A 15,042-nucleotide genomic window follows, 5' to 3' on the forward strand; every position below is an offset into this window, starting at 1 on the left:
ATTATTTAGAGCCATGCTAAAGAGGGATGATGGGAGGCGTAGTTTTAACACAGGGCGTCAGATTGCGGAAGGCTGCAGAAACCGATCCATGACCCCCGGAATAATAGGGCGGGGTGCAAAGAAAACACGCCTCCGCGGACGCTGAAGAAGCTGCTGCTTCCACCGTCTGCGGACCTTAAGGTAGTTTAGGGGGTGTAAGTTTGTTATTTTTGGTTCTGGAGGACTCTTCTTTCCCCCCCCCCCCCCCATCTCAGCGCGCAGAAAAGCGTCCCGCCGGCGGCTGAACGACCAGAGAGCGCGAACAGGCAGGGAACCTGTGTGCGCGCGCGCGCCAGTTCAGTTTCCTTGGCAACGGAGAAGCGGAAGTGCTGAGACAGGCCGGGAAATTGCCCGCCTCCCCGAGGAGGAAAGGGATGGCTTAAGCTTCTCTCTTAAGGAGGTTGTCCATACAAACTTACTTGCTCCGAAGTAAGCCGCAATAGATAAACTGGGGCTTACTTCTGGGTAACTAAATTTCATTTTTGATGGGCGCCATTGTGCCCACAGTAAAAAAAAAATGACAATAACGATTATCTTAAGTGTGTGGAAAGCTGTAGCCTGCGTCCACTTTAAGGCGTCTCAGAATAAGAGAAGTGCTTAGTCTACTACTAGAACTGCCCACTCACCTCGAATTCACTTCTGCATTAATTGGTAGATTGTGTGAAGGATCCCTCGCTTCGAGGGAAAATAGATCAAAGGTTCCATTTTCTAGAGATACAGTACTCTTGAATCTGCTTGGAAAGGAATCTGGAATAATTTAACCATCAAAGGGTCTTGTTATGATCTGTTGGACAGTATGTCTATAGTTTTTTTTCCCTGTCATTCAGCTTGCATGTACAACCTAAGTTGTCTTCCATCTGGATCCAGCCACTAACCAGAGATTTGTTAAGTAGTTCATGTACCAGGTGGTCATGTGCCTTTCCCAACCTGGTGCCATCAGATGAGTTAGGTCGGATGTAGCTTCCATTTCCCCAGAAGAGAAGATAGTTGTCAAAACATCTCTAGTGACTTGAATAAACCGTAAGACTACAAACCGTGTGATTTTTCACATATAAGTTTTCATCCTCTTAAGTCCAAGAAGTCTGTCAATTTTATGTGTGCACATTTCATAATAATGCATCTGAAATAATTATAATTTCCTCTGTTTTGCAACTGTTTCATTTAAAGGGGTAGGGATACTGCTCTTTCAGTTGTGAGTATCTGATCAAGAAAAATAGATAACATAAAAGAAATTAAAAACTCTACAGTGGAAGAATTAAAGGACACAGTTTGAGGTAAAAGTTTGGGGTTTAAATATTAACTTCTTCATTCTTTTTGGTTTTGATATTTCTCCAAAACTCAGAATCATGGATAATTATGTAATAATTAAAATGATTGGAGAAGGAGCATTTGGCAAAATATTCTTAGCCAGAAAAAAAGAGGATAATCAACAATGTGTTATCAAAGAGATCAATTTATCTAAGGTAATATTTATATTTTACAATAGTTCTCCATATAGCATGTATACTTTTGATCCGTGGTGAAGATGTCAATCATAGAAAGATCTGCTTAAGGGCAGAAACAGTAACATTAGCAATATTTTAGACAGATGGCTTATAATTTGTCTGAATATTTGACATAAGATTAAGTTTTGAAGAAGCATTTTTAATGCCTTTGCACAACTGAAAGTAAGTTTGTTTTATGTCTGAGTGCTTGTGATAATGAATTCAATGTGTTATTGCTGTTTCTGAGGTTCCATAACAATTTAAAGTTCTGAAAATATTATATATAGCCTTTAAGGAAGTAGTCTGATTCTTAAAGGATGTTGAAAGAAATTGATGAAATGTATTACAGTACTTATGAATGAAATTCTGAAATAATAAGCTAAGATTACAGGTGTGTCAAACTGCTGGCCCGCAGGCTGGGTGCATCTTGCCGAAACCGCAGCCACCCCAGCTCCGGCAATGGAGACAAAGTCGCGATATGTCCTGACACATCATGTGACGTGCGAATTTGACACCCCTGGCTTAGACTGTCTTTTCCTGATAAATCAGACTTTCTTTAAATAATGTGAAATTAGTAATTTTCAATTGTGGAAATTATGTTAATACAACAAAAAAATGGGAACACAGTTCACATTAATTCCCAAGCAACAAGAACTTTTATTGGGAATATAAGATTTGTTCAGAGGTCATCAATTTAGAGGAAATTCCACTAAGCAGCATTCAGAATTCTTTAAATATCTTTGTGGTATTCCCATACAATGACATAAATAATAACATAACTTGTGTTGCTATCTTTTTAAATAAATAAAGATGTCAAGGAAGGAAAAAGAATCATCTCAGAAAGAAGCAACTGTTCTAGCCAAGATGAAGCATCCCAATATTGTAGCTTTCTACACTTCCCTTCAAGGTATCATTGTGATTTATAGTTACAGGTAGTCCTCGACTTATAATAGTTCATTTAATGACCATTCTAAGTTACAAGGGTCCTAAAAAATGACTTATGACCATTTCCCCATGATCATGTGATCAAAATTCAAAATCTTAGCAACTGCTCACTTTAAGATGGTTGCAGTGTCCCAGGATCATGTGATTATCTTTTGCGATCTACTGACACACATAGTCAACGGAGAAGCCAGATTCACTTAACAACCATGTTCCTAACTTAACAATTGTCATGATCGCTTAACAAATGTAGCAAGAAAGGTTGTAAAATAGAGCAAATGTCTCACTGAGCAACATAAATTTTGGGCTCAATTGTGGTCATAAGTCAAGGACTACCTGTATTTTAGCTAACTCTTAGAATAGAGAAACAATAAGTAGCTCCTTCTAAAATTTCCTCTTTTGAAAGGCACATAAGTACTTTGCCAAAAACTTATAAAAACAGGTTTTGGAGATTGTTTCTTTGAATTTATATATCTAATAATGCCATCTTACTTTCTACTTTATGTATGTATATTTCCTTTTGTTTTTCTGTTTCTCTGCGGGGACTGATGTGATGTCCATGATCATTGTTAAGATTGTTAAAACACCTTAGATGTTTTAACTATTGTTTTTATAACCTATAAGCTCCTGAAAGTCATATGACCTCAGTGGAGTAGAATAATACCTCATTTTGCTTTTAGTTACCTAAAGCCATGTACACTTACATGATCAATTTCGAAGAGATGAGTATGGTATCTACCTGCAAAAGGAAACATTAAAGAGCTCCTTATTTTATTAAAGACAGATTATTAACAGATGTCACTTTTCAGTTTGGGGAAGAGGCATTTAGCTATTTTAGCTGGAGATCAAGAAGCAGATAGGTTTAGATGTCGCACGGCAATATTGTTGATGTTTAACCATCAAAAGTCCTCTCTGGATCTCTCAATTGATCGTGGCTGGCTTAAGGACCTGAGGTTTTTTTTTAAAGCAATATATTTGAAATCTAGGGGAAATGTTAAACTGCTATGGCTCTGAAAAGATTGTGTGTGTGTGTGTGTGTGTGTGTGAGCATGTACAGTATATTGCAGAATCAAGATTGCCTGGCTCAAATCCAAAATATGCTGTTAATAGCAGTAGCAGCAACAGGCTTTGCCTTTATATCCTCCTGGTGAGCTTTTCAGTTGCATCTTCAGCCAGGATAGGACACAAAATAACTAGAAAAGGTGGACTTTTGATCTAATCCCTTCTGTTTTATATTGTATTCTTTTTTTAATGGCTCAAGACCTAATTTATTATGGTTTTTTTAGAGAAAAATAACTTATATATTATGATGGAATATTGCAATGGAGGTGACCTAATGAAAAGAATAAATATGCAACGTGGAGTGCTCTTTGATGAGGATAAGGTAAGTTGGTAATTTGAGGAATATTTTCACTTATATTCCTTTCATTGTTCACCACAGCAAAACATTCAAAGTGGAGATCCCGGCTTACATTGTGTTTTATTTATTTTTATGTTACCGTGTAATTCTGCTTTAATAAGATAGAATTCCACATAATGTATTCACCTGAAAGGAAGATAAGCCAAAATTCAGGACAGATTCCATAATTAATAGAAGATAAAATAGATTTTCAAAAAACCTTGGGCAGTGCTGACTGTGCTGACAGTGCTAACTATGTCAACTCGCAAGATTGCATACTTCAAACATATGTTTCATAGACAATCACTTCAATATGAGCCAGCAGTGTGCTGCAGCTGCCAAAAAAGCCAACACAGTGCTAGGCTGCATTAACAGAGGGATAGAATCAAGATCAAGTGAAGTACTAATACCACTTTACAATGCTTTGGTAAGGCCACACCTGGAATACTGCATCCAGTTTTGGTCACCACCATGTAAAAAAGATGTCGAGACTCTAGAAAGGGTACAGAGAAGAGCAACAAAGATGATTAGGGGGCTGGAGGCTAAAACATATAGGGAACAGTTGCTGGAATTGGGTATGTGTAGTTTAATGAAGAGAACATGATAGCAGTGTTCCAATATCTCAGGGGCTACCACAAAGAAGAGGGAGTCAAGCTATTCTCCAAAGCACCTGAAAGCAGGACAAGAAGCAACGGATGGAAACTAGTCAAGGAGAGAAGCAACCTAGAACTAAGGAGAAACTTCCTGACAGTTAGAACAATTAACCAGTGGAACAACCTGCCTCCAGAGGTGGTGAATGCTCCAACACTGGAGGTTTTTAAGAAGAGATTGGACAGCCATTTGCCTGAAATGGTATAAGGTTTCCTGCCTGAGCAGGGGGTTGGACTAGATGACCTCCAAGGTCCCTTCCAACTTTATTATTATTATTATTATTATTATTATTATTATTATTATTATTATTATTATTATTATTAGTAATAAAATAACGCTGATGAAAGGGTCAGGCGGTCTTTGCCCAATCAGGTGCTCTCCAGTAGAATTGCCAGCTCCATCTGAAACCAATCCTGATTAGCCAGGATCACATTGCAGGGAGACCGTGTGAAGGTACCAAGATTAGAAGTGCCTTCACATGTGCTTCCTCTAATGTGCTTTATAATATGTTTTGTGCTAAAGAATTAATGGATGTTAAGTCAAGACTCAAAGCCAGGACAAACTAATATAGCAGTATTTTAATCTCTAGGGACAGACGTCAAAATGGCCAGCTTGGAAAAAAAACAAACAGCATCACTGAGTGAGAGGTTCCCTGAAACCTTTTGATGTATGCAAATTCAGCAATCTCAAAAGCTCTCAACAAATAAAAACTCCCTCCCCGCCTTCTCTGTTACACACACACACACAAAGAGAAATAGGTTCTAACCTTGACATTATAATAACTGTAATCCCCTGTGTCATACTTCTGTATATGTATATATATATTTTTAAATACAGTGGGACAAAAAAGTATTTAGTCAGCCACCAATTGTGCAAGTTCTCCCACTTAAAAAGATGAGAGAGGCCTGTAATTTTCATCATAGGTATACCTCAACTATGAGAGACAAAATGGGGGAAAAGAATCCAGGAAAACACATTGTAGGATTTCTAACGAATTTATTTGCAAAATATGGTGGAAAATAAATATTTGGTCAATAACAAAAGTTAACAATACTTTGTTATATACCCTTTGTTGGCAATGACAGAGGTCAAACGTTTTCTGTAAGTCTTCACAAGGTTTGCACACACTGTTGCTGGTATTTTGGCCCATTCCTCCATGCAGATCTCCTCTAGAGCAGTGATGTTTTGGGGCTGTCGCTGGGCAACACGGACTTTCAACTCCCTCCAAAGGTTTTCTATGGGGTTGAGATCTGGAGACTGACTAGGCCACTCCAGGACCTTGAAATGCTTCTTACGAAGCCACTCCTTTGTTGCCCAGGCAGTGTGTTTCGGATCATTGTCATGCTGAAAGACCCAGCCACGTTTCATCTTCAATGCCCTTGCTGATGGAAGGAGGTTTTCACTCAAAATCTCACAATACATGGCCCCATTCATTCTTTCCTTTACACGGATCAGTCGTCCTGGTCCCTTTGCAGAAAAACAGCCCCAAAGCATGATGTTTCCACCCCCATGCTTCACAGTAGGTATGGTGTTCTTTGGATGCAACTCAGCATTCTTTCTCCTCCAAACACGACGAGTTGAGTTTTTACCAAAAAGTTCTACTTTGGTTTCATCTGACCATATGACATTTTCCCAATCCTGTTCTGGATCATCCAAATGCTCTCTAGCAAACTTCAGACGGGCCCGGACATGTACTGGCTTAAGCAGGGGGACACATCTGGCACTGCAGGATTTGAGTCCCTGGCGGCGTAGTGTGTTACTGATGGTAGCCTTTGTTACTTTGGTCCCAGCTCTCTGCAGGTCATTCACTAGGTCCCCCTGTGTGGTTCTGGGATTTTTGCTCACCGTTCTTGTGATCATTTTGATCCCACAGGGTGAGATCTTGCGTGGAACCCCAGAACGAGGGAGATTATCAGTGGTCTTGTATGTCTTCCATTTTCTAATAATTGCTCCCACAGTTGATTTCTTCACACCAAGCTGCTTGCCTATTGCAAATTCAGTCTTCCCAGCATGGTGCAGGTCTACAATTTTGTTTCTGGTGTCCCTCGACAGCTCTTTGATCTTGGCCATAGTGGAGTTTGGAGTGTGACTGTTTGAGGTTGTGGACTGGTGTCTTTTATACTGATAACAAGTTCAACCAGGTGCCATTCATACAGGTAATGAATGGAGGACAGAGGAGCCTCTTAACGAAGAAGTTACAGGTCTGTGAGAGCCAGAAATCTTGCTTGTTTGTAGGTGACCAAATACTTATTTTACCGAGGAATGTGCGAATTAATTCATTAGAAATCCTACAATGTGATTTCCTGGATTCTTTCCCCCCATTTTGTCTCTCATAGTTGAGGTATACCTATGATGAAAATTACAGGCCTCTCTCATCTTTTTAAGTGGGAGAACTTGCACAATTGGTGGCTGACTAAATACTTTTTTGTCCCACTGTAGCTCTTTTTTCCTCCCCAAGACTGTATTCTTGAAGAAATTTTAATAATTGTGCTTTATGAAGTATTGATATTTTATCTTTTTATTTAGATCTTGGGTTGGTTCGTGCAAATTGCCTTAGGCCTGAAGCATATACATGACAGGAAGATTCTGCACAGAGACATAAAAACACAGGTAATTTTGGGAGAGAATTTTTAGCATCGTCACTGAGACATAAAACGTGCATCCACTTTTAATTCTGGTGTGTTTCATTTACAGAACATTTTTCTTAGCAATAATGGAAAAACAGCAAAACTGGGAGATTTTGGGATTGCAAGGATGTTGAACAAGTAAGCATATTTTTATGGATAATGTTATTCCCTTAGTATTAGGTGAAAAATGGATGCGTTTATTCCATTTAAAATTCCAGTGAACAGGGCATAGAATTGGTCAGACATTAACTTTGTGAAATGTCTTAGCCTTACTGAAAAAGAAGGGCGGTAAAAATTTGGATTTCATCTAGAAGTTCCTTCTTCCTTTGTACATGAAAAAAGAAAGTAGAAACAGTGCATTTTCAAACAGTGGTTTCCCGTTACCTGTACATTTGAAATTGGGAAACTCTTGCATATGCTCTAAACCAGAAATTGAAATCATAGTTACTTGTAAATTATTTAGACCTTGCTATCTCAGTCAGGCTTTGAACGGACTCACTTGTAGGGCCTTTCAAATAATGGACCAAGTTATGTCTTTTGTGATTTCCCTACATAGCTTCATTAATCACATTATTTTCAAAGGAGAAAAAAAAACTTTTTTTGTTTGCTATTTTCTTTAGCACGATGGAATTTGCTAGTACCTGTGTAGGAACACCATATTACCTATCACCTGAAATCTGTGAAAATAAACCACATAATAATAAAACGTAAGTTTCAGAACATACCTCTATCTTTGTGGAGAAAGACAGAGAGGGATGGTGAAATTGGAAAAAAATGAGTTTAAAAAATGTGCGAATTTTACAGTGACTCTTGTTCCTGTCAAGTCAGCTTTCAGGAGGTGTTAAAAAGTCTTCTATATTTAAGAAATAAACCTATTTTTTATGCAAATAGTTGTTTCTTCCAACTTTATTTTAATAAGCCTTAATTTGGAGCATGCCGTTCACTGTATAACTGCTCACAAGCCAAGAATCTTTTTTGATAAATAATTCATTTATGCTGCTTTCTAAGTGGCAATTGACCTGCAGTTCTTGAAGGCCTTCTTGAAGTGAAAGATAGCAATAAATATAAACATTAGTATTGCAAGCTGTCTTTGCCTTCAGACTTTTTGAACACTTCTCTGTAGAATCTACTCTTAAAAGGTCAGCTTTCTTGTGAAGCACACACTGGGTTTTTTTTTTGCAGTTTTAAAACACCCTATTTGGCCTTAATAGCTGCTTTAATAATATTCTGTTTGCAGGCATTAATGATAATACAATAGAACAACCTTTGAAGAAGCTACCACTTTTTCACAACCAAATGCAGTAGTCTTCGACTTATGTCCATTATTGAGCTCAAAATTTTGGTTATAAGTCATGATGGTCATGCACCTGATTTTACTACCTTTTCTGTGGCAGTTGTTAAATGAATCCATTATACTCAACGGGCATTTTTTTTTTGCCAGAAATTGGAAATAAATACTGGATACTAGCAAAAATTGCAGAGGTTGTGGTCACGTGACTGGTAAATGTGAGCCAATTGACAAGCACCAAAAATATGATCACATGCAATCATCAGAACTTCAAAATATAATATTAATAATAAACTTTTTGCATAACCACATAGTTGGAATAGATGTTTTTGCTGGGTTACTAAATATTATTTTAATTCTTCTAATTTCTTATATTCTTTTATAGAGATATATGGTCTCTTGGCTGTGTGTTATACGAGTTGTGTACTTTAAAGCATCCTGTAAGTAAATGTTTATACCGTCATAACCAAATATTTATCGAGATCAGTTAGTGACAGCCATTAGAATCAACATTTTGAACAGTGTAAAAAGATACCAGTTTTATAGTACTAAGATTGTGTGAGTTTTCCTTTTCAGATGGAAAGAAATACCCCATCAAAAAGGTTTCTTTAAATGTCTAAACTACCACGATTTCAGAAGAGAAATAGAAAAATTCCCAACTGATAAGACTAACAATTTCTATTAGACATACTGACTACATATGTTTTATTGAAAGAATATGCATTTTGATGTAAAATGTTAGGAACTCAACTGTGCTGTGGTATTTTTGTCTTGTTCTGGGATTCTTTTAACACTTTGTTGGCTACCAAGAGAATAAAATAGTGGACTTAGATGGGCTTTGGGCGGATCAAGAATGGCTTATATATTCTTATGATTAAAAGGTAAAGGTAAAGGTTCCCCCGCACATGTGTGCTAGTCGTTTCCAACTCTAGGGGCCGGTGCCCATCTCCATTTCAAAGCCGAAGAGCCAGCACTTGTCCAAGGACATCTCCGTGGTCATGTGGCCGGCATGACTAGACGCCAAAGGCGCACGGAACGCTGTTACCTTCCCACCGTAGTGGTCCCTATTTTTCTACTTGCATTTTTACCTGCTTTCAAACTGCTAGGTTGGCAGAAGCTGGGACGAGTAACAGGCGCTCACTCTGTTACGCGGCACTCAGGATTCAACCCACCAAACTGCCGACCTTCTGATCAACAAGCTCAGCATCCTAACCCACTGAGCCACCGCGTCCCTATTCTTATGATTACCATTTGTAAAATGAAAAGTACAACATAGATTTGAGTATTCATGCTGTTGCATTCTGCTCCATGTTTCTAGTTCTATTTTAATGTTAGCTGTCATTTTACCACTGGTAGTATGAAACATTGTTTAAAAAGCTGGATATATTCTTAGTTTTTATGTTGATTTGCTTGGAAAGTGCTATAGAGTCTGTCTTTCAGTATAGCCAAATTCTTCTGAGTTAAGGATAGAGAATTAATTAAGAAAATTTAAAGAGGAATTATAATGGAGAGGGAAGCAACACATAGTTATCTGGTCAGATTTTCTTGCTGGGACTGATGTTGGTCTACAGTTCACCTGTAAAGCAAAAATGAATTTAAGCAATTCTCTGTGAAGTCATCTGAGTGACTCTGCCCTTAATTCCCAGTAAAATCAGAAAATTTAAGAGGTTTTTAAAAACTCAGGTGTTGTTGAAATTCTGTTTTGATGTCACAAATGAAATCCTAGAGCAGGGGTGTCAAACTCGCAACGTCACTTGACGTGTCGGGATGTTCCACAACTTTTTTTTCATTGTCGCCAATGGGGTGGGCACGGTTTTGCCATGATGCATCTGGCCCATGGGCCGGCAGTTTGACACCCCTGTCCTAAAGTATTTAGACCGACAAGGTAATGATATGCTAACAGTGTTCAGCATGAACCTAAGGAAGCAATTGAAACAATAAACAGAGGCTGCCACATGAGCAGCATAAAAAATGAGAGACAAGAAACTTTGGAGACAGTTTGTGTTAGGCAAACCCCTACCCCTTAACTTTTTCAATTTTTTAAAAAAACATCTTGGAAAGTTAGAAGGGATACCATAGAAGATTCTTATTGGCTTGCCTTTTGGTAAATTATTGTTTTATTACTCCTACCAAGGAATAATATTCCTATTGGCTCCTTACTGCATGCCGACCTTTCTCATTTATCAGCTGGAAGACTCGAATCCAGGACTCCCCCATTGGCACTTGCACAACATCTGCCCAACAACTTTCACATTGATTCTCAAATGGAAAGCCAAATGGGTCGCTGAGCGCCCAGACACAGATAGACCCCACAAAAAAAGGTGTCAGACTTTGAACAATCACGTCAGCAATGGACAGTCCTGAATAGGATTCGCACCTCACATGGCATCTGCCGGGATGCATAAGTGGACCACAGTATCCTCCCCTCAATGTGACTGCGATCACATAGTGACCAGCTGTAAGCTGAGGGCGTATACCAGATCAGTATCTAATTTTTTAAAAAATATAAACAATGCTGCGCTTCAATGCTTAGATGGCCTGGACCTTGGTATTTGAACACTGATCTTTTTAACATTTATATTTTATTGTATTTTACTACTCTTAAGTAGAATGTTAATATATATTGCTAGTCCACATATGATATGCCATAAGCTAAACAAAGAAACAAACAAATAAATATGAATGGGTAAGTCATTTTCAGTGTCACCCATTTGTGAAAGAATCAATCACGTGGCCTTAACCTTTTAGATGTGTTTTAGTAGTGGATCTTTGGGGGTATAATGTAATATAATGTAGAGTAGAAAACACTTTGACTGCTGTTGCAATAGTTCTTTTTGATAAGCAGGGTGGTAGCTCACAAATAAGGGACGCAGACAATATCATCAGTGAGAAATAGTAGATATGAAATGAACTGATGAATTGGACAGTGCTATTATAGTTTATAGTTTATAGTTTATTAAATTTTTATACCGCCCTTCTCCCGAAGGACTCAGGGCGGTATTAAAAGAAGGCTAAGACTATTCTGCCCTCATCTGTCCTTTATTTCAGGTAAGTACTTTTATGTATTTCTGTTTAAATCACCGTTTCGATTTAATATATTGACTTTATTTTCATGTGATAGTTTGAAGGCAACAATTTGCCCCAACTTATAATGAAGATCTGCAGAGGCCATTTCATTCCTGTGTCTGTGAAGTATTCTTCCGATCTGAGATTGTTAATATCCCAGTTGTTTAGAACTTCTCCAAGAGATCGCCCTTCTATTAACTCTATTTTAAAAAAAGCCTTTTTGGAGACGCAGATAAAGAATTATTTGCCACCTGAGGTGAGTATCTTTTGTGGCTGAGAGAAACAAAATTGCTTGGTCCACTCAAAACTCTCTTATCTGTTGATTGGTATTTTTTTTTTACCTCTTCTTATGTGGAAGAAGGGGATTTCTTTGGCTCTGTTCATTATAAAACAGCTTTCCCCCTTTATTTGTAGGGCTGCAACCATTCTGACTTTACAGAAGACTGTGAAAAATAACCCTTGCTCCAAGCACTGGGCCAGGATGTTAGTTGAGCCCAAAATAGATGTAGCTGTGTTGTGAATCTGTTATGGGAACTTGGTTATTGTCGGATGGTTATTTTAACTTTGTTCGGTATTATACAATTATTTTACAATTTATTTTCTATATAAATCTTTTTGTGGATTGCTGGCTAACCAGAGTTATGTACGCAAGATGGGTGGCATTGTAATTTCCCCAAATACACAGATAAATTCTACTTATATTGTTACCAAATATTTTTTTTTGGGTATTACTAGCTTTCCCCAGGACAAAAACGCCAAGAGGGGATGTTTGTTTCTCCCTGCATTGAGTTAGAATAAAATAACATTTGGTACATTTACTTGAAACACCCTTGAGGTAGCACAGAAATAAATAATTGCACTCCATTGTCTTCCTTCCTAGGTCATTGAGGCAGAATTCAGTCATACTGTTATTCACAGGAAAAAATCATCAGCTTCATCATTAGGCAAGTGACTGTTTATATTAAAAATAAGAACATTACATTTGACCATATCTATGAAATCTGTTTTACACTGAGATCGATTATGCAATGGCCACTTTCAAGAAATGAGGAGGTTGTAAAATAGCAAAAGCAATAGCAATAGCACTTAGATTTATATTACGCTCCACAGTGCTTTACAGCACTCTCTGAGTGGTTTACAAATATAACGTATTGCCCCCAAGAATCTGGATCCTCAGAAGGCTGGAAGGCTGAGTCAACCTTGTGCCAGTCAGGATCGAACTCCTGGCAGTGGGCAGAGTTAGCCTGCAATGCTGCATTCTAACTACTGCGTCACCACGGCAATGCATCTTTCCATTGAGGAAAATGTGTCAGCAGAGTTGTATTTTCAAGATATGCTCTGTTCTGCAAGATAAAATTAAGAGGTCCTTCTAATTTATAGGAGAGACAAGGGACACAGAAGAACCTTGGGGATTGCTTTAGTCAGAGATGACTCTTTCTTCAAAAAAATTAAAATTGGATTGTATTATAAATAAATCCAGGCCTATGCTTGGTAAATAAATATTATTTTAAAACAAGCAAATATGCATCTGCAGTTGTTCCTGCAAGAAGTTGGTTATAATGGCGAGGTTGGAGAGAAAGAAGGGAAAAAAATCCCGCTGAGCAGTTCTTCTCTTTTCATTCCACAGAGAAGTTGATTGTAATGTTCAGTATCTGTTCAGTATCTGTTTCCCTTCTGTTTCTGTTCAGGGATCCTTCCCAGAAGGGCAGTTGATGACAATGGCTCTGCAAAGTTGGGATGGCAGGCAGAAAACCAGTTGAATCAATTTTTATGTTGGGTGTTGGCAGCCTGGAACTTTCCATCCTGTATATCAGGGGTGTCAAACTTGCAACATCACGTGACGTGTCACGACATATTGTGACTTTTTTTTGCCATTGCCGGCAATGGGGTGGGCGCTGTTTCACTATGATGCATCTGACCTGTGGGCCGGCAGTTTCACACCCCTGCTGTATATGGTCAAATCCCTGGTTGTTGTAGAAAGCTAGCCCGGGGATTAATTTGGTTCAGATAAATATTGTGCTGACACACAACTGATGACTTCCTTAATACTTAAAACTGAGCCATTAAACATAAGGGGAATTTGAGAAATTGTTGAATAGGAATGCTATATTTTTCAGGATTAGCTTTCTTACTTCATATCTTATGGGAAAAAATTTATTTAGAAGAGACCTGTGTATTTTGTGGTAACCAAGTGATTCCCAACTCGGCTGATTTTCAAGGGAAAATGCTCTTTTTCAATTGCAAAGTGTAGAGATAACCTGCGTATCTGTCAGTCCCTTTCTTAATATTTATTAAATGTAGAAGTAATTAACCAAACATTATTTATTATTGTTACATGAACTCCTAAAGGTCAGAAACGAAGACTCCATGATTATCGTTCTCCCAAAATCAAGATGGAAATGCTTCCTAGAAAATTAGTGTATAAAAATGAATGCTATTCTCCTTCAAGTATTCAGGATCCAATTATTAAGGTAAAAGTTACCTTTTGCTAAGGTAAGAGTTATATATTGCTAACCTAGTCATGTCTTAATGATCATTCTGGACATTCTGGACATAAACTGTTTCAACTCCTTCCCTTGGGATGCTGCTACAGGGCATTGCATGCAAAAACAACTAGACAGAGTGTTTTTCCTTGTTCCACCTCTCTGCTGAACACCTAATTCCCACAATACCGTCTTACGTCTAAGTATATTTACCCATATAGTACGGCTGTATTACTTTTATCCTTCTCTTCTGTTCCACTACCTTCTCTTATTGGTATCATTATTATTATTATTACTTTGTTGTTTTGCATGTACACTGAAAGATTAGGCACCGGAGACAAATCACACTTGGCCAATAAAGTATTCTATTCAAGTTCTATTCAGCCAGCGAGGGTTTAAAATTACAACAGCACTTTTTTTTTTTTTTTTAAGTCCCGGCGATTTTTATTGAAAAGTTTTAAAAATACAGTTTTCCTTTAAAAAACCTTAAAAAAAAAACTTAAAAAAAACTTAAAAAAAAAATAGAAAAGTTAAATATAAAAAAATTACAACAGCACTGAATGAACGGTATTTGACTGGTCCTCAAAATTACAGCCAATGCAGTGGCCCCATGGTCACATAATCACAATTCAGATGCTTGGCAGCACGGTCACATTTGTGACCGCAAGGTGGGCTTCAACTCCTTCCACCTGTCTTTCTCCCCACCATCTCTTTGCTGCTGGTCTCTCTACCCTACTTCTCTACTGCTCCGCACTGCTCTGCTGACCCCAACTGCTCCCTGCTACTCCCAAGTAACCTTCACTGTATTTTTTTCCTCCCACTGCTCGGGAAGGCCTTGTGAGGCCAACAGTGCCTCAGGAAGGGTGAGGCTTGGCATACCTTATCAAGCAGCAGGAGAAAGAAGATGGCAAAAATCAGCTGGGGCAGCAGTGGGCAAGAGGAGTGGTGGAGTGCAGAGTAGCCAAAATGACAGAGATTGAAGTGGGGGTGAATGCAGCAGAGTAGAAGTACGAGGTCCTCACCTAAGGACGGCATGGTCGTGGCCAAACGACTGCAATCATTG

The 15,042-nt window shown here is 38.3% G+C and overlaps 1 protein-coding gene across 1 annotated transcript in view; it reads left to right on the plus strand.

The window, feature by feature from the left end:
• The first annotated feature begins 1,370 nt into the window (after positions 1 to 1,370).
• Positions 1,371 to 15,042, plus strand: part of LOC310635223 (serine/threonine-protein kinase Nek5-like) — a 36,316-nt gene continuing 22,644 nt past the window's right edge. The window contains 11 exon segments of the mRNA XM_083353944.1: positions 1,371 to 1,502; positions 2,334 to 2,430; positions 3,752 to 3,849; positions 7,042 to 7,125; positions 7,210 to 7,280; positions 7,763 to 7,849; positions 8,816 to 8,870; positions 11,552 to 11,752; positions 12,377 to 12,440; positions 12,443 to 12,444; positions 13,851 to 13,967. Of these exon segments, the coding sequence (XP_083210070.1) occupies positions 1,386 to 1,502; positions 2,334 to 2,430; positions 3,752 to 3,849; positions 7,042 to 7,125; positions 7,210 to 7,280; positions 7,763 to 7,849; positions 8,816 to 8,870; positions 11,552 to 11,752; positions 12,377 to 12,440; positions 12,443 to 12,444; positions 13,851 to 13,967 (993 nt within the window). The 5' untranslated portion in view covers positions 1,371 to 1,385.

This window comes from Vipera ursinii, assembly GCF_947247035.1.
Source record: "Vipera ursinii genome assembly, chromosome: 1".
In the NCBI taxonomy this organism is placed as follows: Eukaryota; Metazoa; Chordata; class Lepidosauria; order Squamata; family Viperidae; genus Vipera; species Vipera ursinii.